General features: G+C 37.9%; 1 protein-coding gene across 1 annotated transcript in view; it reads right to left on the minus strand.

Annotated features, from left to right (window-relative positions):
- Positions 1–1,591: 1,591 nt before the first annotated feature.
- Positions 1,592–24,913, minus strand: part of stard9 (StAR-related lipid transfer (START) domain containing 9) — a 46,649-nt gene continuing 23,327 nt past the window's right edge. The window contains exons 8-32 of the mRNA XM_052580693.1: positions 24,290–24,432; positions 22,984–23,051; positions 22,711–22,808; positions 22,435–22,635; positions 22,259–22,356; positions 22,091–22,168; positions 21,158–21,235; positions 20,753–20,932; positions 20,082–20,136; positions 19,678–19,803; positions 19,444–19,526; positions 19,205–19,266; positions 18,714–18,886; positions 17,980–18,451; positions 10,563–17,600; positions 9,451–9,648; positions 9,189–9,372; positions 8,935–9,075; positions 8,753–8,846; positions 4,643–4,803; positions 4,500–4,564; positions 4,223–4,425; positions 3,382–3,461; positions 3,144–3,302; positions 1,592–3,051 (exon numbers count right to left, since the gene is read on the minus strand). Coding sequence (XP_052436653.1) covers positions 2,950–3,051; positions 3,144–3,302; positions 3,382–3,461; positions 4,223–4,425; positions 4,500–4,564; positions 4,643–4,803; positions 8,753–8,846; positions 8,935–9,075; positions 9,189–9,372; positions 9,451–9,648; positions 10,563–17,600; positions 17,980–18,451; positions 18,714–18,886; positions 19,205–19,266; positions 19,444–19,526; positions 19,678–19,803; positions 20,082–20,136; positions 20,753–20,932; positions 21,158–21,235; positions 22,091–22,168; positions 22,259–22,356; positions 22,435–22,635; positions 22,711–22,808; positions 22,984–23,051; positions 24,290–24,432 — 10,340 coding nt within the window. The 3' untranslated portion in view covers positions 1,592–2,949. The remainder of the gene's footprint in view (positions 3,052–3,143; positions 3,303–3,381; positions 3,462–4,222; positions 4,426–4,499; positions 4,565–4,642; positions 4,804–8,752; positions 8,847–8,934; positions 9,076–9,188; positions 9,373–9,450; positions 9,649–10,562; positions 17,601–17,979; positions 18,452–18,713; positions 18,887–19,204; positions 19,267–19,443; positions 19,527–19,677; positions 19,804–20,081; positions 20,137–20,752; positions 20,933–21,157; positions 21,236–22,090; positions 22,169–22,258; positions 22,357–22,434; positions 22,636–22,710; positions 22,809–22,983; positions 23,052–24,289; positions 24,433–24,913) is intronic.

Raw genomic sequence — 24,913 nt, forward strand, 5'->3', positions numbered from 1 at the left:
ATTGCGAAAAACAAAAAACAACAACAAAAAAACTACACGAGCAAGAAATTTTTTTCCACTATACATTTAGTTTAGCGTAGCCTACTATCTCGTTATTTTTTGCGTAGGTGTAGCTTAGAATATTTATTTACTAGTTTATTGGTTGGCAACATTTACTAAATATATTTGGCTACAAGTTAATGTAGTATTGCTCCAATCTAGCTATATTTGTTATATAATCTATAATTTATAGTTTCCAATTCAAATAACCCTGTGTTGATGTTGTCACACATGTAGGCCTCTTGATCATATATATATATATATATATATATATATATATATATATAAACAAGAATTCTATCTGTAAACAATACTTTTATTTCAAGTAAGGAATGTGTCATTTTAATAAATCACAACCACACTAGAAGTTTTCCCTTATTCAAGTTTTGAGAATCTTTTTCTTGAATTCACTTAAAAGGCTTTCAGGAAACCATGCAAAGCCTTGCTTAGGACATAGCAACGTGTTAAACTTAAATGCTAGCAACATGCTAAAGTGTGTTAGAACATTTGCTAAATTTTTCCATCTGATATATATTTTACTAAACTGATGGTAAACTGATGGTTCCTTGTAAGTGTAATGACGTCACATAGGGTCTGAAGTGATCTAAATTTCATTTTTTTTCTGACAATAAAACATTTAAACCTCTAGCTCTGTAAAAGCCAACATCAAAGTCTGTCATCGTACTTCAACTACTTGGGAATTAACAATACTACAAACAACCATCTTCTCTTAAGTATTAACACATTACGTAATGACTACGAATACATTATAGGCTACTATACAAATTACATTGATGAATAAATACATTTGGATAGATTGTGTCAGATTCATGTCTTTTGGTATTTTCTGTTTTTAGATTTTATTAATCCTTTTTTTGGGCCTTATTCAGTGTTATTGGTCTTATTTTTTTTTTATAAGAAGTAGAGATAGACAGGACAGTGAGGGAAAGGATGTTTGGATAGGATTTATGTTTTAATAGTTACATCAGATCACCACCAGAGGTTATCATCGCAGCACTAATGGCCAGAGAAAACATCATCTTTTGGCCTACTGCTGCTTCAAGTAACCACGGTATTCACGCTACTGTTCACGGTCAAGTACTTCAGATTAAAAATCCAGTCAGATCTGAACAACTTTACTTACTTCTACTTATAAATGTAGTTTAGTGATTTCATACCAGCAAATATCCTGTTGAGGCCAGTCTTCAAATCCATTTGTTAATGGGATTCCCAAATTAAAAATACTTAACATACAGTATTACAGATAAACAAACTATAAACTAATATAGAAAAGAATAAAATATAAATGTACGTAAAGGAGAATTACTGTCACTCACCTTGGAGCCACAAACTCTGTTGATATAGAACGTGCTTAATATTTTATATGCAAAACATATTATATTTCAATTCAGATGTTATTTGCATAAAGTCATTTAAAAATGTATGCTAGACACTTTCCATTACAAATTAATTTGGTCCCCCATTTGGTCATGGCCTTGCATTGAGAAAAACTAATAAAATAAAGACTGAAAACAAGAAACATGAAAAATGGCAAATGTATTTAATAAAAATATGTTCTGGTTCATAAATTAAGCGTCATTAAGATTTTGGAAGCTCTTCCACAGAAACATAAAAAAACTGCAAAAATGAAGAGAATATTTTAAAACATAACAAATGATGAATAATTGTACATTTGCATAATAGATTACATATTATAGAAGACATTTACAGTTTATTAAAACAATGTGATATAATAATAAAAAAGATATCCTTCATTAGTTACAATGGAGTTACAAATAAAACCACTGGTCTTGTATCATTCTACAGTGCTTGAGCAAAAGCCCTCATGATCACCAAGTTAAAATGTAATGGCTTTAATGCAAATCCAAATATGTGTATTATCTATACACCACAGAAAGTGTTACAGTTCTTTTTTACATTTAAATTGTTTGCATTTCCTCACAGAAATTTAAAAGAACATTTTAAATATTGATACTGAATGTACCAATATCAACAATAGCACTGCAGTCAATAACAGTTTTATGACAATCTATCATCTATCCCATTTCTGCCAATATAGAACTTGTCATAAATCGTGTAAGCAGTTACACAGAAATTGCACAAAAATTTGCAAAAAAAAAAAAATAATAATAATAATAAAAAAATTATGTATATATATACTGCCAGCAAACAACCCATTAAAGAAAAGAAAGGAACCGGACATAGTTATGAAAGACACTATACTGAATTTTACAGAGTAAAGTAAAAAAAAGTCTCTACAGCTGTCAAGTTCAAGTTTTACATACTAGTTATTTCTGATAGTAGCTTAAGACAATGGTATACATTAAAAGAATACTGTAATGCAGTTGATTGTTTTAACATGAATATCCTTCCTTACAAATAACAGAGCTATGCATAGTTTAGTCCAGGGTTAGGCAACGTCGGAGTGCCGCTGTCCTGCAGAGTTTAGCTCCTACCCTGAAAAAAAGCCTCACTTGCCTGTAGCCTTAGTAATCCTGAAGAACCTGATTAGCTTGTTCAGGTGTGTTTGATTAGGGTTAGAGCTAAACTCCACAAAACTATCCCTGGTTTGGTCTATATCAAATGATAATCAAGCAGTAACTATATACATGCATGAAAAAATTGCTTTGGGATTTTACTTTGATCAATCAAAGTATTACAATCTTTTTACAATAATTAATACTTTGGTACATGGGGGCACAGTTACTTAATAACAACAATAAAGACAAAATAAAATAAGGCAAGATAATGTGTTACACAATATAATCATTCCATCAGTGCTATGTGAAAAAGAATCAAGTAAAGAGCAAGAACATGAGGTGCAAATCTTAGCAAAAACCTTCAGGGCTTTAGTGTAAGTGCTTGTTGCTACATGTGTAACCTGATTGGTCATAAAGAAAAGAAAGAATCGAGGTCTGCTATGACAGCTGCTTGCTTCCTAGACACTGTATTCAGCAGTCTAGGAGCCAAGGACGGGCTCCCCAAATCTACCTATTGAGGGACACACAGGAAACAATGAGCAAATGCTAATTTAATAAACTGATACACGGTGAAGGAAAGAATACAAGAGCAAGCTATCTTACTTGTAACAAGTAGATGACAGTGACGAGCTCTCGACCGTTACGCTGGCTGGGTTGAAGTATCCAAGCGCTTGGTAGAATCTCACCACGCACAGTATCCACACTGGGACGAGGCAGTGTCTCCTCAAATACAGACTGCATGGCCAGCACCCACATATCATCCTAACGAAAAGAGGTCAGATCAAAATGAATGAAGGTAGTTTTGGATAAAGCTAATCATAGAATAGACCGTAAAGAACACCTGTTTGGATTCTGTACTGAGGCAGCAGAAGTCCCGCGGCTGTTTAAGCTGGCAGTTGGATACATCCGTCAAAAGATAGACTGATTGAAGAAAAAGACAAGACTCAGCAATACAATACAATACAATACATTTTGTTTTAGCCTGAATCTGAAGGTAAGTTATAATCATTATATCTTATGTATTAAGCCTGCTATTTACTCAAGTTTTTGAATCCTTTAAGATAACAATGATTTCACATAAAGAGACGAGGAAAACTGCACGACATGTAAAGTGCTCAAAAGATCTTCCCTACTTGCATTTGTCATGGTACTCTCATGAATGGCGGCAGACATTAAAGCAGAGTAGAATTGTTGAATAAAGTCATTATTTTTGTTTTCTTTGCACTCAAAACATTCTCGTAGCTTTGTAAAATGAAGGGTGAACCACTGATGTCACATGCACTATTTTAATGATATTTAAACCGTTCTGGGACTTAAATGTGGTAGCAGGTCAGAAAGCTCTTGGATTTCATCAAGAATATCTTAATTTGTGTCCTAAAGATGAACAAAGGTCTTACAGGATTGTAATGAGATGAGGGTGAGTAATTAACTAAAATTTTCATTATTGGGTGAACTATCACTTTATGACTTTCTCCTCTGATTTATGATCTGCTTAGGTCTTCATTTATGGAAATTCAGACTTGCAGAAACCACATACTGATTCTTCAGTGCATGCAAGCCTTAGAAGCGCTCACATTGTAGCATAGCAAAGACCATTGATTGCCCATCAGTAAACATGTCACACTAGATGATCAAAGACTCTTAAAATTGGTCAAAACCATATATTGTGCACTAAGCCTTACCTAGTTGTGTGCTTTGGTCCAATGGTCGTGTCCAGGCAGATTTAATAGACTCGTGATACAGGTGAGTCTTTGAGTGATCTCGAACTATAGACCACAGACTGGCCAAAGGTCTCTCCAGCTCAACTGCTCCAAGAAACCCATGAGCTGAGGGTCTGGAAGTAGCCTTGTGAAAGACTTGAACGCCTCTCTCCACACCTTGTTGCCTGGTAAGAAATGGAACGTAAGGACGGAATACATCTAAGAGGTTTATACATGCCAAATATGCAAATGAGTGTACCTCCAACCAGCAGCTGCCTTCCCAGCCAGCAGATTCCTCGCATCACCACCAGAGGCCAAATATACCTAAAACAAACAAGCAAGTCCATGAAGCATTTGATATCGATATGCTCTGGAATATTTTGAAGCGTGAAAATAGCATACTTCAGAAATAGCACTGGCAAGAGTACAGTCTGCGATATCCTGATATGAAGTTGATATAGATGAAGGAGAGCCAAAGGAGAGAGTGCGCTGTCGAGCACATGGAGGAGATGATGGAGTGGAGGAGGACTCGTATCCAGTTACAGATGTCTCCAGGCTGACATCTAGAGAGAATAGGAGATCTGATTAAGTGGATTCTTTCTTTCTTTCTTTTCTTTTAGACACCATACCAGCTTCTAAGGCTATATTCATGACGAGAATAAAGTGCAATCAATCATAGGAAGACTAGAAAAGATGTTTAAAATGTTTTTCCTCTAGAAATCTTAGAACCATGTTCGGATTCACTTGATTCAAAACTTTTCCAAAGGTATCAACAGAATAAAAAAGATTTCTTACAGGGGAAGATGTAATTACAATCTAGAAGGATATGTTTAATGGACAATGAATTCTGACAAGATGAACACTTTGGAGGATGTGTGTGTAATTTTTGTCCTATTCTGCATCCTGTATAGATGACTTGATTCCAACGATTCTCAAAACAGAGATTATGTTTTTTCCTCACATCAGGATTTATCTCATGCAACTTATTTAGACATTGATCCCATTCTGATTGCCATTTATTTCTGATGTATTCATTTATCGTTTGTTTTAAGTCTGTAAAAGGTATAGAACACTTTACTAATTCTGTGGATAGTGCTTCTTTTTCTGCATTGTCTGCTTTCTCATTGCCAGCAATTCCTGAGTGTCCAGGTACCCAGTGTTTGATTTGAGCATTAATAATTTAACGAAGATCTTGACTACTGTTGGATGATCAGTTTTCATACTTTCCATTGAATCCAGGCATGATTTTGAGCCTGTCATTATTAAGAATTTCTTCTTTGAAGATGTTTCAATACATTTTAATGCAAACAATAAAGCATTTAGTCCTGCTGTGAAGATTGAACTTTGATCTGGAATACGTGCTGTATACCTTGATGTACTTCATTTGTTGCAAAAACTGCCGCTACCTGGTTTTCAGATTTGGAGCCATCTGTGTATATTAGAGTATACTGGGGATAAATAGCTCTTATTTTTAAAAATTGTAGCTGATAATCATTTCGATGTGTTTCTGATTTTTGATTCTTTGATAAATCCAACAAAATAAAGGGGGTTTTTTTATATCCCAAGGTGGAATTTTGCAAAAGTGGGTTTGTTCTAAGATGTTTAAATCTACTTTGAGATTTTCCAGATGAGGTTTAATATGTAGACCAAATGGACGAATATGATTTGGTTTTCTTTCATACATTATTGAATGTTGTATGCCTTGATGATCCAAGGATTGTATATATGATTTCCTGGCAGATCCATAAACAATAATACCATAGTCCAACTTCGATCAAATCAAAGAGTTCTATATAAGTTCATAAATGATGTCATATCTGCTTCCCATTTAGTTTTAAACAAAACCTTTACGATGTTCATGTCTTTAGAACACTTCTTTTTAAGCCTTTAATATGTGGAATAAAGGACAGCTTATTGTCGAAGATTATGCCAAGGAATTTAGGTATATCCAAAAATAATTCTGGTTCATTGTGCAATGAACGAAGTTGACAAAAATGCATACAGACAGTTTTTTTTGTTTGTGAAAATTTAGAGCCATTCCGTATAGACCAAGGGATAGGCAACTCCGGTCCTGGAGGGCCACTCTCCTGCAGAGTTTAGCTTCAGCCCTCATAAAAACTCACCTGCCTGTATCTATCTAGTCATCCCAAAAACACTGATTGCCTTGTTCAGGTGTTTAATTAGGGTTGGAGCTAAACTCTGCAGGACAGTGGCCCTCCAGGACCGAAGTTGCCTATCCCTGGTATTGACCATGAGAGCATTTTATTTATTTTTAGTTGGATTTTTCGTTCAATAGTGTTTATATGCTTGCTTCTATAACAAACGCAGATGTCATCTACATATAAACTACAAAGAACATTAGAACCAATAACCTGAGCAATACAGTCAATTTTAATACTAAAAAGAGTTACTGATAAAATACTTCCTTGAGGTACTCCAAGTTCTTGTTTATGCAGGTCGGACACAGTATTGTCCTACCTTGATGCCAAAAATCCTATTCGGAAGAAATCTTCCAATATAAAATGGCAGACTACCTCTAAAATGTTGTCGATACAGATCCTTTAAGATTCCATCCTCCCAAGTGGTATCCTAGGCTTTTTCCAAGTAAAAAAAAAAAAACTGATACAGCATGTTCTTTCTTAATAAACGCATCACGGATATATTTTTCAAGACTGACAAGGTGATCTGTTGTGCTTCGACCTTTCCTAAAACCACATTGGGCCTTACTTATAAGTTGTTTGGATTCCAGGAACCAGACTAGATGATTATTTACCACCCTCTCCATAGCTTTACATAAACAACTGGTTAAAGCTATATGTCGATAATTTATAGGAGCACTATGGTTTTTTCGTCATTTTGGGATAAGAATAATTTCAGCTTCAAGCCAAGATGATGGGATATTTCCTGAGATCCAAATAAAGTTAAAAGTTCCCAGAAGCTTCTTCAGAAAGAGGTGAGGTAAAATCTTTTTAGAAGTTCTTGCTAGAATATTTGCAATATCTTGTTTTGAAGCCAAGAGTAAATCATGTTGCTTGATGAGTTGTATTTGCGAACCAATGGTTTCACCCTTCATTTTCCGTATTCTCAACTTCATTGATAGTTCTTCTTGCTTTTGCTCTAGCAATCTTGAGTTTAATACGATTTTCAGTTGATGGGTGTTTGTAGAAATATCTTCCTGCTTTTTTCCTTTCTTTAATAACTTCTTTACATTTATCATCAAACCATGGGAGTTGTTTAGATTTTTTTTTATTGATGTTTTTGGGGCTGAATCATTTGCAATAGACATTAGCGTATCTGTAAAAGTTTCCAAGGCATCTGGGCTGCCCTCCACAAAATGTGAAAATCTCTCATAACATAGAGCTTGAAATTGATACCAGTTTGCTTTTTTGTTTTTCCATCTTTGTGTTTTTGCTTCTTCTTAAACCTTGAGTTTTAAGCTCATTTGTTATTTCTTCATCTACATCATCCAGTTCTCTAGTACGAATTATCCCTTTACTATAGTTAAAAGTTGGGTGAGGGGACGTCTTTATCTGAACTCCTGCCAGCATATTAGCATGTAACAGGTTTTCAGCATTTTCCTTTTTACAGCATTCAACAAGAATTTGTCCCGAACTTTATTTTTTCACTTCTTTAACAGTTCCTGCTATTCTTGCAATACCCTATTGTATGGCAAAAGGGGAAAGCTTGGTGTTTGGGAGATCTGAAGAGATAGATTCAATAGTAATAAACTTTGGCCAATCATCATTACTCGATAGAGGAAAACTTCTGTTTGCTGCACTGTTATCCGTGTCTAGTTCCTTAAAAAAATTTTTTGAGTTGTGTTTTGTAGACATATTTAAATGTTTACATTTCATCATTTCTACTCCCCACCCACCTCAGAGCCCCAATAAAAGGGATGCACAGCACCGCGGATCTCCAGCAGATTATGCATCAGGGATATAAAAATGGTATACTCAAGCAAAGTAAGCTATAATTTGCTCAAATCACTTAACTGAACCTAAGCCAATGCCTTCTGGGAATATATATGACGAAAAGCATTTCCCAGGGCATGCCTTGACCAGCCGATTGATTGGATCGAGCCATTCCAACCTCCCGTCTAGGTGAAGTAGGAGCCAAAGTACCATGTTGAAATAATGGAAACCTCAGTAAACCACATTTCTCAGGGACCAGGATCTCTTCCACAATCGACACGGGTCGCAACTCATGGCAAACGAGTTGTCCCATTTGGGATATTAAGGATCTGTTTACTTTCAAATTCTTTCAGTGTGATAATGGAATAGATTGACACAAGAATATAAGCATATAATTATAATTAAAAATAACTGTAACCCTAGTAAGGGGGCTAAAGGGTTGTTCTCTCTTGCCCAAGGAGAAGACCCTAGCACTACGGAGGGAAGGAGCATGCCACTGTTCCTTTCACGGGCTACCATAAACACTGGGTCCCGTGCAGTACCTGGGATTAAGTGGATTCAAAACCATTGGGTTTTCAATCGTTTATGGGTTATTGCTCACCCTGGACTGACAGCCATCTACGCTGAGCTTTTGAAGTCTGCAACGGAATCATAGGAGGTCGAGTCCTTACTTTGAATTCTGAGACTCCATTTACCTAAGGAATGAGGAGAAGAGCTTGAATAACAGCATTTTAAATTAAAATATTATGGAAGCACATTCAACTTTTTAGTGTGGTTCCTTACCTGTATTAATGGTGAGTTAATATCTTTAAATAAAGCAGCATTGCTGCTGTTGTACCCTGAAGTGGGCCCCGAGGAAAGACTCAGGTTCGAACCACTACATAAAGTACTGTTACTAATGCGTGTGCGAAACCGTAGGTCATCCTGCATAAGCAACAAGGAAATAGGGCAAGAAATTATGCAAAACTATTTCAAAACAGCAAAGGTTGATATTTTTTGATTCTTTGAAGTTTTAAAAATGATCAAGTGTCACTGACCTTCACTGCCAGTGAGAGAGCTTGCTGCTGTAGTCGTCTCTTCTCCTGTTCGGTCCTCTCACGGAGTCGGTCTCGTGCACGTGCAATCTCTGCTCTTGCCTCCTCACGCGCTCGACTGTAGTCACGCAATAGAAGCTCAATGTCAGATGGACATTGACCCTCCCTTCTTGCTGAATCAGGTACTCTGTGGAAGGGCATCTGGTTTTGTATGTAGAATTCTACAATATTACATCAAAATGTAACTTTTGAAATTCCAAATCACCTGCTGGTTTCGACAACGTCTTGTCTGATCTGCTGTATATATTCCCTTTGTCTGCTTGGCAGGTCGGAAACTCTTTGAGATTGCTCCTCATCATTTATAGGGATCCGTCGCTTACTGGGACTGAGGCTTCGAGCCCGACGGCAAATCTGGAGACGGGCTTCTCTGTCTTTTCTCAAACTTTCAATGCTCTTCCTGTGCCTGATGACAGAATAGAATTCGATTTAACACAAACTCTGAAAACTAAGGGTGCTTTCACACTTGGTCCAATTGCTTGCCTTGAACCATTGTTGTAATGTTCCCATACCCTGGCCCCAGTTTGGTGCATTGTGTATACACTATATTTTTGGAGGTCTTAACTACAGTATATATTGCTTGTTAATGACCATGTAAGAGACAGCAGCAAAATACATAGTGTTGCTCCTCTCAGTATTGTACTACATCTTTTAGAACATGTGATTTGGTTTCCCATACGTCAACACAGAAATTTGCTTGTGTCTATATGGTCAAATATATTGCTAATGTTTGAAAAGAACATACATTTCTGCTGGAGCCATTCACATCATCCAAACACACCAAATTCTGATGACAAAAAAACCTGGGTACAAATCAAAGTGCTAGGGTGCACCCTAAAAGTATTTCCAAAGGGGGAAAAAACGTTAAAGGGGTCACAAACTGAGAAATCAAAATTCCTTTGATCTTTTGACATGTAAGAGGTCATTGTGTTACTAAACATTATTTTTCAAGTTTCAGAACTCAAAACTTTCTCATTAGTATAAAAACAGCTTATATTGAAGCAAATCCGCCAAAATGACAGGTTGTTGAATGTGCCACTTTATGATGTAATAGTGACAAAGCTATGCCTACTATTTTGAATCTGACAATCATGTCGCACTACACAAGTGTGAGCAACCATTATTATTACGTGGTCACTAAAGGACAGAAAATAACCTATTACTTCGAAATTATGTTTTTTAGATGTAAAAATCTTTTATAAGTTGACCTCAGAGAGCAGTCCAAAATAAAAAAACAAAAGGCAGTTCATGACCACTTTAAATATTGTACAAACTTATTGAACATACTTCAAATAATATGTAATCACAGGTTATACAGACCTGTTAAGGAGCTCCTGTTTGTCACAGTCTAAAGACGCCTTCTTAGAACCAGACTTGAGAATCTTAAGCAGAGTGTCTGTTTCCCCTTGGCCATAATGCAGCTTGGCCTCTGTGAGTTCAACAGTCAGCTGATGAGGGCTCAGATCCATATGTACAGAGGCTAAAACCTGCTCACGTTCTTTCCTCAGCTTCTCAATTTCTTGTGCCCTCCTGTCTGTTTTGTCTGAGGGCTCTTGCCAGTAACTGGGCCTGAGCTTTGTGAACTGCTGTCCAGTTGGTTGGTGAATTTTACTAAATGTTGATGTTGGTTGCTGTTTAATGCCAGACCAGTTAGTAAATTTGTTGTGCATCGGCAGATCATCAGGGATCCACTGATGTTCCCTGAGTGTGGTGGATTCTGCCAGTGGATTGATGCTGACCAGAATATCGGTGTTGCACTCGCTTGGCACCAGAGACATCACATCATCTTCCTGCTGTTGCACAGTACTTTGTTTTGAATGATCCCAACTCTTTATTATATACTCGGAAGATTTGTGGCTCAAATGACTGTTCACAGTTAAACAATGAGGTTTTTCTATGTTTTCAATTTTAGATTGTCTGACGTTATCTGAGGAGGATGCTAGTTGGACACCAGAGTTACTGCTTGGAGGGGAAAGGGACATTCTTTGTGGCTGAGATGGGGAATGGTTGGGTTTACTTATTACCCTGTCTTCAACTTCATAAGAATATTCATTCCTCTTATTTTTCATGCATTTGCTGTGGGGACATATGCTATCTGAGAAGTCATCCGACTCAGCTAAATTTGGACAACTATGGTCTCTAAGGTTTTCATTGGTCACAGATGACGCTGATGTAGATGCTGTTCTTGCATGTTTATTGTGAAGGATACAAAGGTTCTGCTGATCTAGTACCTTATTCTCATGGTTGGACATTTTATGACCTTTCAATGGCATGTTGTATACATTTGAGTACTGATTCTCTTGTCCCTCGGTTTTCTGGTTTGTTGAAGCATGGGTTGTTTTTACTTGTCTTTGCTGTGTGTATCTTGCAGCCTTTACTGTAAGAATAGGGGAGCATGCACGATCCATAAGCATAATTTGTTTATTAAAGCAATTCCTTAGGTCTACATTTCTGTGACAAGTCTGCTTCTCTTCTTGCTTCATATGTGAGCGTTTCGCTCCAAGGTAGCTGGACGAAGACTTCTTACAGGAATTATCTACTGTATTTCCTTCAGTGGGAGCATCCTGATTTGGCACAAGAGTCTCTAATGAAAGAACCTTTTGGGGAGGAATCAGAAAAGTTTGACTCTCAGTCACCTTTGAACTTTTGGGACGTAAATCAGGCAGGCTTTTAATCCTTTCATAGGCCTGTTCACTTTCACATTTATTCTTCAAAATCTTGGCATCACCTTCGAGCTGTGACACATTACAAAGATCTGAGCCAATGACTTTAACAATAACATTTACTTCATGGGCTGTAGCATTTGCTGACCTTGGAGAGTTCTCTGTCTGGACCCCAATGTCCAGTGAAGTTTGTGTACAACAGTCCCTCTTGTAGTTACTGCCAGATGAAACCTGGAAACAGTCATATTTTGGTGGCTTTTCCCCTGTTCGCATACACTGTATGTTCCCCAGAAGATCAGAGGTGTTGTGTATTAGGTCAGAGAGATGTTCAGACATGTTCTGCAGACTTGTCCATGTGGTTGGGGCACCATTCCCTGGTTTGGACACTGGTGCCTGGGTGCTGCTTCTTCTGTGCCGGCTCTTCTTTTTAAGGTCCTTATTAACCTCAGTGGTTTGTGTGCCTTGATTACACCTGCTTGGACTAGGATGTTCCTGAGATTCATACTCAGAGGAGTAGACCAACACTATTTCGTCAACTTGACCTGAACTGTGGCGTAACTCTTTTGAGGCACAATTGTAAGAGTCACATTTCAAAGCTTTTGGGGTCTGTGTATTTGAACTGCTAGAGCAATAAGAAGCTGCCTTCAGCAGAGGTTCAGAAGAAGTTTGATCTCTAGAATATTCATTACTACTCAGTGTGCTAGAGAGGCCTTTATGATTTACATAAGCGCTCAAATGGGAACTGAAAGGGGAGTCCTGAATATTTAGGCCATTGTCTACACTACAGCACCTCTTCATATTCTTGTTGGAACTACTGAGTGGAGAGTGTTTGTAGGTTAAATTGGCAACACTTCCAAAGGTCTGTTTTTTGTGGACTGCTGTGTTAACCGCCACAGTAGTTCTCGAATGAATAAATGGGTTAATATCACTTGAAGCAAAATGCATTGCAGAATCTCTTGTATGTGGGAAAGTCTCCTCGAATGGCTGAGCAAGGGCATCCACACAAACTGAAATATCTTCAGAAGAAGCATTCTTCCTTAAAGTAATGTCTTTATTACCCTTTGATTCCCTCATTTCTATCTTTGTCATTTCTTCGGTAGAACCGTGATCTTTTTGACACGCAACTGTCTCAATCCCAGCTTCGTTGCGTATAGGAAGTATCTCTCTAGGCTGCTGGGTGTTCCTCTGTCCTGACGGTGCTTCTGATGATCTTGGACTAATTGCTGAAGATAAAAGAATGCTTTGTTCATCAAGTGGAGAACTTTTGAATTTGCCAAGAGCATTTTGACTGGTAGGAAGAAGGTTGGTACGAGACACATGACATTTAGATGTGGTACTTTCATCCAAAGATAAATCGGGTGCAGAATCAGTGGATGAACTTGGAGGTGCTATAAAGTGGGCCTTTCTGTATCGCTTTTGTTTCCCTTTCCGTCTGTCATCATTACCATTGCCAACAAAATGTTTTGTAACATTCGCTGCTGTGACATGTTCTGCTCTATCTGTAGATTTACATGTGTTATTAGAATATTCCTTTGTATTTTGATTGCAATGAGTTTGTTTTGCATCGTGATATACCCCAACAGATTTACCAGGCTCTCTTTTTTGAGTTGACTGGTAATTTTTAGGCATATTTGGCTCTTGATTTTTCGGTTGTTGGTTATCACAACCTTGTATTCCTTTGATGCTGCCATCATTATACTGAGATGTAACCACCATTTCCATTTGATTACTTGTGTAGATTGATTGATCCTTGTTTGTTTTTCCAGTATCACAGATTTTAAGCAAATTGTGCATTTGTGTTCTTTGTGGTGCCTGGCCTAAATCTGAAATTCTGCTGTCTTTTCTTAAATCTTCAGAGTAACCTTTGAGTGTGTGCTCCACAGTTCTTTCTTTGTCTTTATCACAATTACTACTGATAGTAGCAGTTTCCAAGGAATGTTTAGTGCAAGTTTTATCTTGGCTGACACAACCATTATGTTTTCCAAGATATCCTGGACCAAATTCATAAAATGCAAGATTGCTTGAAGGCTGGGCTTCGGGAGTTGGGTAACTGCCATCCACTGTTGAGTGGTAATCTTCCATACTTGATACTGAAGAGTTATATGAACATGTATTATTATTTTGTGCCTCCATGGTTTGCTGAAATGTTTCAGCTACATATTCAGAATGTATACCTGAGACAGTATGTGTCACTGTTGCGTCAGAGGACAATGACACCTGAGGAATGTGGCATTTACTTAACTTTACTGGAGTTGAGACCTTCATAAGACAGTTTTCACTTGGTGAGCACAAAGTTTCATTCAAAAGTCTTGAATGTCCATGGGTTAGTGGTTTATCATCACAACTGTGCATTTCCTTAGAGATCAATGTACTTTCATTTAGTTTAGTTTTGTTGTCAACTACCCGTGCATTCTGGTGCAAGCACTGATTTACTTTCTGAACTTTCTCCAACCCATTTGTCAACTTAAGAGATAAAGTCTCTTGTGCAAACATGCAGGGAAGCAGTGGCTTTAATACTGTTACTCTACCCCCCTCTAAATCATCTTCGCTGATGCAATCTTTCCCTTGAACAGGGTTTGAAGCATCAACATAATCCTTTCTCAGTTTGGTGCAGACAATTATGCTCTCTTTTGATGTATTCACATCAATAATAGTTTCTTTAACACATGACAACACTGATTCACTTGTTTTTAGTTTATCTGTGCTCTGTTCCTGTGTAGTGCAGTATAGTACTGATTCCATGTTATCACTGACATATACACATTTTGGACTTTCTTGCTCAACTTTCCTCTCTTTCTTCCTTACAATTTGCTCTTCTGTGCCACTGGAGTTCAAGACTGTGTTATCCTTCATAGTCAAAGATTGTCTTGATTCTGTTTGTGCATTGCCGTTATCAAAGTGCACAGTAGATTTGTCTATATGAATCTCTGATTTTGACATACATGAGAAAGTCTGGGAACTATTATTCTCACCATGTCCAGCCTGAGTAGTTTTGATATCAAATTCATGTTTGCTTGTTTTGGCCTTCGAAGTATCCAGTTTAGCAGAAGAAGAATTTTCTGTCTTTGTCTTTGGCTCTTGATCTTCACTGAAGTCTTCTCTTAGAGAGATCATAAAATGTTCTTTCACCACCTCTGATATTTTATCATTAATTGCAGAGTCACTCATCTGAAAATAACGGTTATTGGCCTTTCTTTCCACAATCTGGCCTGCATATTTTCTATCCTCTTTACTGATGTCAATATTGTTTTTTATTTCTGGACTACTAGAGGATTTCAGGCTAGTACAATTTGTGTGTGTCAATCCCCTATCGCATACACTGCTGTCACTTCTAAAAGTATTAATGTGAACTTTGCTGATTAAAGTCTTGTGATCATCACCTGCTAATGGTGCATTTTTTATTTTTTTGTCTTCTATCTCTTGATGAGTGTTTTCCATATCAGGTGTTAGCCAGTTTTTCAAAAGAGATTTATTTTTTACAGATTCTGCGTTGGTTGTTGAACAAGTAGATGACCGTTCCTGGTCTATATTTAAAAGTGCTGTCTCAGTGTCGGAAACATATTCATAACTTTTCTTTGGAAGCTTCATATTTCCTACAAAGCCTGCATGAGGGTCTTTCATTTTGCATGCTCCGATGATTGGCTCATTCTCCAACTGTATCCCAAAGTGTTCGCCATTTCTGACAAATCTATTAACTTCTCCGCCATGCTTGTCTGATTGTTCGATTGTCAGTGAATAATCTTTGGTATCTGTTGTGCAAGCCATTTCAGTGCACTGCTTTGTACAGAAGTACTTCTTTTCTTCATCACAGTGTTCAATTGTTTTGCCATTGGCAGTGCTTGCATTGTTGTGTGATTCATTTAGAACCTGTGTTGCTTTAACTTCTGGATCTCCTGCATTGTCACATGTTGAAACCTGATAACCTGCTGTTAGGTTTAAGTGCGACTTCAGAGAACAATCCTCAGGGTACACTGGGGATGAGGATAACTCCTCTCTAACATGTAAATCTTCCCTACTAGAGTTAACTGGAAAGAAAGTGGTATTTATTGGGATCTGACCTTTGGAACAAGAGTTGATCAGCAATGCTTCAGTCACAGTGGAATTCAGTGGCTCATATTCAGTGGTTAGGGTATTTGGGTCTGCTTCCACATTTGAAGAGTCTGTAATGTCGCAGACTGTTTTAGTTGTACATGGTCCTGCATTGGTAGCCAGTTCATTAAAATAGATCTCTTGCACTGGGATAAAACTGTTATCATTCTCTAACAACATTGTATTTTCAAAGGATGTGTCATTTTGTTCTTCCAGTGTTGTATTTCCAGAGTCAGAACGAGGTGAGCTCTGGCTTTCTGAGGCATTCATGTTGTCGGATAGATCCAGGCTCGTAGAGCTTTGGCATCTACTGCTCTCTATTAGTGTGTGTGGATCCTGTTTAATCAAGTGTCCTGAAGCCCTGATTATTCTTGGACTGTCTGCTGCATCAGTAGATGACCAAGCATCGGTAAGAGCATGTGGATTCTCAGTCTCTCTCATACTTGCACCACTACAAGGTCTTGATTCAGATGCTAGACAAGAGATGTGTGAAGGCTCTCTAGCCATGCCTTTGCCATTCTCTGTTTTCAATTTCTGACTGCCATTAATGCTCCAGAAAACCTCTGCAGGTACATCTTTGGATATTCTCACTTTCTCTTTATTGCCAATTGCCTCAGAGCTGCTTGAGGCTGGTATTGTAGGGCTGGTTAAGTGGCTTGGAAAATGTTTAAACCTCAACACCGGTCTGGCAGTCACATGCTTCCCACTGCTCTCCATAACAAGAGAATCTCGAGACATCTGACTGTCTTCACTCTCAGCGTCACTGGAATCACATTCCTCCTGCTGAAGTTGTTCAGCTAGAGCTGTAGCATAAGCTGATGACAGTGAATCCAATGAGAAGATACTATCACAATCTGAAGATCCATTTGGATCCTCCCATCCAGCTGTTTCTTTTTGCCCTGCAACCCATTGCTTGGTACTTGTTAGTACTTCTGCACTATGCCATTGTCTCTGTTGCTTATGTTTTAGTGAGTTAAGTTGCTCCAAATTTTCACAGGACATTGTTGGCTTGATAGGGCACTTTTCCTGTTTTTGCTTGAAGTATTTCACAGTCTTGATTTTGTTTGATTTCTCATTAAGCGGACCTATCGTTTTATTCACAGATTTGACATTTCTATGTCCCCGTGAGCCTGAAGGTGGCTTGCGGAAAACTTTTGCCAAAGCACTTCTGATCCCAAAGCCAACAGAGTGGGAAAAAACCTTGCGGATGGTCTCCAAACCTTTATTTCCACCTTGAGGCAGAGTCTTTGTTCCCTTCACTGAACTTTTCTGTTTTATTATTGGTAATACTTTTCTAATGGCTTTGGTGTTTGAATCCAGACAATTCTTGTCTTGGACACTTGTGCTTTTCTTGACTGTCAACCTCGAGGAGGCCGTTTTAAATTTTGTAGCATCAGTTGAACCTGCATCTTTTATGGGACTTCTGATGCTGTCAGAAAAACTGGCCAAACCTGTTGATCCTTGGTCATATCTTGAGGGCATTGTATTGGAACGTCTTCTAATCTTTTGATCTCGGAGACATTCATCAGATTCCCATTTAGTGGAACAAGCAGAGCCAGATAGAGACGCTGTAAACTCAAAAGATCTATTCCTTTTGAGGAACTGGCTGTTTGGAGAAAAAGAAAAAAGAATTAAAAGTAAAAACACAATACATTGTTCTTGGTTTTATTGAAATAATCGTTTTAAATAATAATGTAATCTAAACATGAATAATAATAATTTTACTACTTTATTCTTCAAACCAGGTAAACTACAAAACATGCACAACGGGTCTCACTCACTTACAATTGTAGTGTTCTATTTATTTTTGCTTGCAACGTAGAACTTTTCACACACAAAAAAAATTCTGCTTAACACTTGGATTTGTTCTTAACATTACTTTAATTTTAATAAATCTAAATGATTAAAAATTAGCAATGACATGCAAAAGGTTTCTTTCCACACAACCCTTCCTTTAGAGTCTCTCAGTAAATGATTACACTCACCTGAAAATAGGAGTGTGCTGGGGGTATAGTCGGGACAGCAGATCAGCAGAAAATGAATGCCTTCGTAAAGTCATTGGACGTCCCCTGAACTTTGAAGGGTAGCCCAGATCTGCAGATGAGGCTTCATCGCCTCCTTGTAGAAGCTCATTTTCTAGCCTCTGCAGCTCTCGCTTTGCCTCCAACAGATGGCGCTTTCGTGCAATCTTCTCCAGTTGGTAACGTAACCTTTTGCGGCGCACGCGGTTCTCAGCTCTGCGTAATGCATGGTGCTTCAGTAGCTCCTCCTGCACCACTCTTTTCCTGTCACCCATTAATGGTGACGGTTGGACTCTTTCAGCACTGCCTTGCTCCTCAGTCATCTGACTTGATAAACCACTATGAAGTATGAGATCTGTCTGAACCCCTGACTCCAGTGTTCCCTTTTCCCTGTGGGCTTCAAGCCGTTGCTTTTCCTGTAAGATCCACTGCTTGACTTTAAATGCAAAAGAAACCAGCATTTAGAGTAAGGTAAGGTTGAAATTTGGACGATTTCTTATTGTCAGGAATTCAATATTAATTTATTTTGAGCTTTGTTAAAGACTGTGCATTTGCTGCCAAAATAAAAACATATAACTAATGTCCTAATCCATTTCTTAAAAGCCTATATTTCGGGAGAAATATAATTACTTACTGAAGAGCATTTTCTATATTTTGAAGCTTTCTAAATGTCAAACATGCATTTGAATACAACTCACTCTCAGTGTGCTGCTGCCGGAGACGTGCCTGCTCTCTTTCCAGATCTTTCTCCGCTCGTTTCTGCTCCATCTGAATCTCCTCTCGGAGACACTCTATGTACCACTGCTGCTCCTCTAGTTGCTGTCTGGGAACCGTCCCATTGCCGTTCTCATGACAACCTGCTCCTGCAACCCTGAGCACACCACAGATAAAAACTCATACGCTGGAGGTTGACACACCAGCCAACCACATATATGACCATTAGTTCTGAAAATTTAGAAACAAAAGATCTAAAGAAAGTTACAATAACACACCAAACAAACTAGTTTACTTCCATCCCACCTTTCTTTTGTTGTCTTTATAGTAACCAAGCAACACCATGTAACGGCTATAATAAACAACAGTTCCTCCAGAGGCCTCATTACCAGTTCAACATTTAGAAACACCATGAACTTGTACAATAGATCTATGGTTCAATAATGTATTGCTCTTGAATAAACAAAACATTTACCTTATGTCAGAACTGGATGAGCTGAGCTCTGCAGAGTGGTAGACCTGACCTACATCACTGGTCTGCATAAATAAAAAATATATATATATATTCAATTCAAGTCACATTCACAAACAATCGATTCTATTCCATTTTCCTGAACTAACTTGAATGTTCTGAGCTATTTTTGCAAATACTTTTAGCCATCTAATCTCAAGGTCATTTTACTGGATACATTCATTACAAAGAATGGACCGTACCCGTCTTCTCTCCCTCAGAATAGCTGCCTCTGCAGGGTGGTTGAACCTGAACCTATGGAGTCCTCCTAAGGTAATCACAGCACCTTCGGGGAAACATGTAACAAAGAAATGCACAATGTTACATAAGGATACCCCCAGTATCTGCTAATGTAAATATATTATTTTGTTCTGTATATTTAGATTTTGCTTTACATGCATTTGGTATAACTGTTGTCTTTTGAACGTTTCATTTACCTTGTGCAAGTCTGCAGGGCTCCTTGATCTCTCTTTCATTGACTCTGCAGATGTTCCCCGAGACCGGCTTCAGAGTCACCACCCCACTCTTATTCTCAATCTCGCAGGAGGAACCTTCTGGCAAGACTGAGGGGTTGAGGTGCAAGTCAATCACTGCTGTTCACGTAAAATAAATATATTGCTAAACAGGACTTTAACAGACTATTTTGTATATGTGCGTCCCTGACCACCTCCGAAAGCGGTTTGAGTGATCGCATCACGATATGCTTTAATTCTCATTTACACTAGTACAGAGTCCTGCAATGATGCCACGTTTTTGTAGGTCAACCCAACAACATGTTTTTATTGGCTTTTTGATTATGAAATGTTTAATCATAATTCTTAAAGATACTGAGATGAGATACCTATGTGAGGCTCTTCCAGATTGTCATCCTGAGGCCCGATTCTTGTTACCCCTTCCTGTAGCACCAAAATAAAACAAACATTAATAGAATTAAGAGAATTTAGTCGAAAATAAAACATTTTCTTCTTCCATGTCTTATGTTTTGTTCCTTATACACCTCACAGCCAAACAAAGGATTTGTCTGCCGTTTATAAAATGATAAAATACCTGCTTATATAAGCCTGGACACATGGGTGCACGATCATTCCCAGGTGGCTTTAGCCAAATTGAAATTGCACAGCCGTAAGCCTTTTATGGGCTATCATGACTAACCTCTTAGCACTGATTTACGCAAACACAGAGTAACCCTCACTAAAATGTTCCTGCACAATCACACAAAAGTATGTAAGAGGACAGTGAAAAGAATAGGAGGGAATGTCTGGACCACATGACTAAAACTCTGAGCTGTTTTACCTTCCTGTGAGAGGTATCTCAAGAGTTTTGCACACAGAACAAGAGTAGAAAAGATAGAAGAGAAGTGAAGGGGAAATCTATTGGAGGGAAAAGAGAAAGAATCATAGGTTAAATGACCTGAAAGGACAAAGGATTTTATAGAGAGAAGTCTAGCTAAAGGTGTGTAGGATGTGACATGAAAAAGCAATGTATTGTGTATAACTAGCTGAATAATTCTACCCGAAGGTGGTAGATGGTGACCCCTGTGCTGAGGACGTCTGGCTCTAGAGCGATGAGGTGAGGCAAGAGAGAGTGAATGAGAACTCCTGCTCTGTCCTGGTTAATGTCCACACTGTAGCGCTCCAACAGGGCTCGCTTATCACACCAACTGTCAGACCAGTCCTTAGTCAGCTGCTCCACCTGCAGAGGAAACATGAGCGAATGAAAATTAGCAGGTGGAAAGTTAACGGTGGAAAAAAAAACAGAAAACAAAAACCCCAGAAGAGTGATGATGATAAAGAAAGAAAAAAAAACAGACTTCTGTAGAAAACAAGCAAAATCATCCTAAGGAGACCCACACTACAATTTAAACAACCGTTCAAAAGTGTGGAAGTTTATCATGTCACAAAAGATAGGTGGACTAACCTTCAGTTCATTCTGTAGGACTATATCAGACAAGCTACCTTCTCTCTCATCACTGAGAGATGGACTGGGATTCCTTTGCTGTGGATGGAAAAGACAATTATCATTCACTTTTGCACAACTTTTGTTTAATATGAATATGTAAATCTTTGGCTTTGTAACACCATGTCCTAACCAGGCACCTGACAAGTGTCCATTCCTTTTTAATCCTAACTAGTGATTAGTCCTTGACTAAAGATTTTTCTGATAGACTAATAGCTGTTCATTTTAAGCGATTAGTCAGCTAATTGCATGCTTATCTTAATAAACCATGAAATGTATAATAATGAAAATTTGTTTTCCTATTGAATTGGTTTATTTAAAAGTAGACATTTCACTATAGATATATTTTCCATGTATGTAAGGGAAGCACAAAGTTTGGGCAGCCCTAATCCTAACCAACTGCAACAGTAAACAGCACAGGACTACAAGACTAGGTTTTGTTACTGTTGATGGTGCAAAGTAGTCTAGCCCACATTGAAATCTCATTTGTCAATTTTTCAGTCAATACAACTCATTTTTTATCTAATTACTTGATACCCAATATGTATATTGTACCTAGTCTGTTTGAGCTGTTAAAGGGATAGTTCACTCAAAAATAAAATTCTGTCATTTGTTACTCACTCTCATGTTGTTCCAAACACACAAGACATTTGTTCATCTTTGGAGCACAAATTAAGATATTTTTGATGAATTTCGAGAGCTCTCTGACCCTCCATAGACAGCGAGGATCCTTACACAATCAAGGCTCAGAAACGTAGCAAGGATCTTGGAATGCATCCAAAATATCCTATTTTGTGTTCCGAAGATCTTACAGGTTTGGAACGACATGAGGGTGAGTAATTAATGACAGAATTTTCATTATTATGGGTGAACTATGCATTTAATGTTTGGTACCATTTCAAAGCTGATCAGCATGCTCTTCAGACGATCAATTTCCTCTCGCAGTTCTCTGATCAACCTCACATTGGCATCCTGAGATAAAACAAAATGTTTTACTTTAGTCTCATTAACATCATTTTCTGTCTGATGGGGGTACAGACATTTGGAGACATCTGAACACACCTCATTGACTCTTGGCTTGTTGACGATGTTCCTGGCGTGAGCTGCATAGCGGAAGGTGCTCAGAGTCTCATTGTAGCTGCTGCTGGATGGTGAGACAGCTGGAGGAAAATGAATCTCAGAATCAGTTCCACTAGCACTGAAACTGATGCAGCAAATCTCGAATCTGACCGGCTTACTTGCAATCATGATGGTTTTGGAGTTGCCGCCCAGACTGTCTTTGAGGAGCCATGTGAGGACAGAGTCCCTGTAGGGAATGAAGCACTGTCTGCGCCCGCTGCCCGACAGAGAGCTGGACTGACTACCCACAGTGCTCCCTTCACCCTCACTGAGCACACTGTTAATGCTCTGACTGCTGCTGAACATCTGAGAGTTCTGGGCTAGAAAAACAAAGTGCAAAGTCATGGCAAGGAAGATGAGATGGCATAGTAAGAATAAAGAAGACTAGAGCCTACCAAGAGCAGAGATGACGATTCCAAGGGTGACAAGAGATTTGTTGATGTTGGCACCTTCTGTTATTCTGTCTCTGCAGTATTGAGGGTCGGCTCGTTCACTGACACAGCACAAAGAGTCATATTTCAAGTCAAGTTAGCACTTTACTGTTCACCATTATGTGATCAACCACTAGAGGGCAACCTGGCCACATATAATTGTTTCATGTCAGTGAATGCAGCTTTCTGGATTTTAAACTAGGAGACTTTGGTTTAAGTTTAAACTAAAACACTAACCTGCCAGCCAGGTCCACCAAGTTGATCTTGCTCACTATTTCCGAGGGAAGGTTATTTTCTAGAATAGCCTATAAAAGAAGATTAGCATTCAAAAGTTTGGGGTCAGTAAGATAATTTTTTGTGTTTTGGAAAGAAGCATCTTATGCTTATCAAGAGCATTTATTTGATCAAAATTACAGTAAAAACAGCGAGGTAACACTTTTGTATAGGGACCAATTCTCACTATTAACTAGTTGCTTATTAGCATGCCTATTATTAACTAATTGGCTGCACAATACCTAAATTAACAACTACCTTGCTAACTATTAATAAGCAGCAAATTATGAGATTACTGAGGAATAAAGACATAGTTAATGGCAAGAATTTGACCTTAAAATAAAGTGTTACCAACAGTAATATTGTGTAATATTATTAAAATTTAAGATAACTGGTTTCCATTTTAATACATTTTAAAATGTAATTTATTCTTGTGATGGATATGCTGATTTAGTGCCCGAAAATATTTATTATTATTATTATTATCCAGGTAAAAAAAAATGTTTTGCTTTGCATGAATAAAAGTTTCAAAAGAACAGCATTTATTAAAAATTGAAATCTTTTATAACATACAAAGTGTTCAATGTTACTTTTGATCAACTGAATCCATCTTTGCTAAATAAAAGTACTAAAAAGTTTTATCCTACTGAACCCAAACTGTACAAAAACAGTATTGTAAAGGTGATTTCATTACATTTTTGGCACATGGATAATAAAGCAAAATATCTAATCTAGAGTGAAATATGTGTGAAATATCTAGTGTGACTAGAAGCCATTTAGTTACACAACTAAAGTAGTCTAATGCAGTTTGGGATTTATAAAAAGACTGGGTCCCACTTTATATTAGGTGGCCTTAACTACTATGTACTTACATAAAAACATAAGTACAATGTACTTATTGTGTTCATATTGTATTGTAAAACACTTTTGCTGCTATTGAGGTGGGATAGGGATAAGGTTAGGGAGAAGGTTGGAGGTATGGGTAAGTTTAAGGGTGGGTTAAGGTGTAAAGTATGGGTCAACAGTGTAATTATAAATGTATTTACAGAAATTAAATACAGATGTAATTGCATGTCGTTTTTTTTTAATGTAAGTACAATGTAAAAACATGTATGTACACAATAAGTACATTGTACTAAATTATTAATTAAAATGTAAGTACATAGTAGTTAAGGCCACTTAATATAAAGTGGGTCCAAAGACTGATGAGAGATGTTCAGTTGCAGTCTTCTAAATGCATAAATGTAAATGTAATGAATGAGATTCAAACCTGTGTGTACTGAATGGTAAAGATGGCATGAGATCGACTGCTCGCGTCATGGACATGTGTAGCGGCTGTGATGCGGTTAGCGATGCCCTCCTCAAGCAGATCCACTGCTTGTTTGTAGTCAGTCACTACATGCTGAGAGAGACCTAAGATAAACAGCATAATAGCATCATCATCCTTTCCATGATTTGAGTCACAGACACGCTCTTCCTGCCAGAGAATAGAAATGGAACAAAATGAGGGAGATCATCTTTCATTATGTAAAGCGGCCTGGGGTGCTAAAACTTTTATTAATTGATTTTCTAGAGTGTAATTGGGCCTGAGTTTAGTCACAGTTGCTGTGTGCTTATTTCTGTACATTTAGTTGTTAGGTTTTAAAATACAACGTATTTTAGCACTTGGACAAATTTTGTTGTCCAGCTGGTTGTTAATCTGTCAGGAATTAACAGAATAGTTACAAATAAATAAAAAATCTATATTTTGGTATTCAGTGCTAAGAAAATTAATTTATTTTATGTGCCTCAAGTGTGCAAACACTTTTTGAGGTCACTGTGTTTACATGTGTGAGAAACACATCTTGGTCAATACACAATGCCCCTGAGCTTCTAGCAGCCACATGGAAGTGAG

The sequence above is a fragment of the Carassius gibelio genome, chromosome B17 (assembly GCF_023724105.1).
Source record: "Carassius gibelio isolate Cgi1373 ecotype wild population from Czech Republic chromosome B17, carGib1.2-hapl.c, whole genome shotgun sequence".
In the NCBI taxonomy this organism is placed as follows: Eukaryota; Metazoa; Chordata; class Actinopteri; order Cypriniformes; family Cyprinidae; genus Carassius; species Carassius gibelio.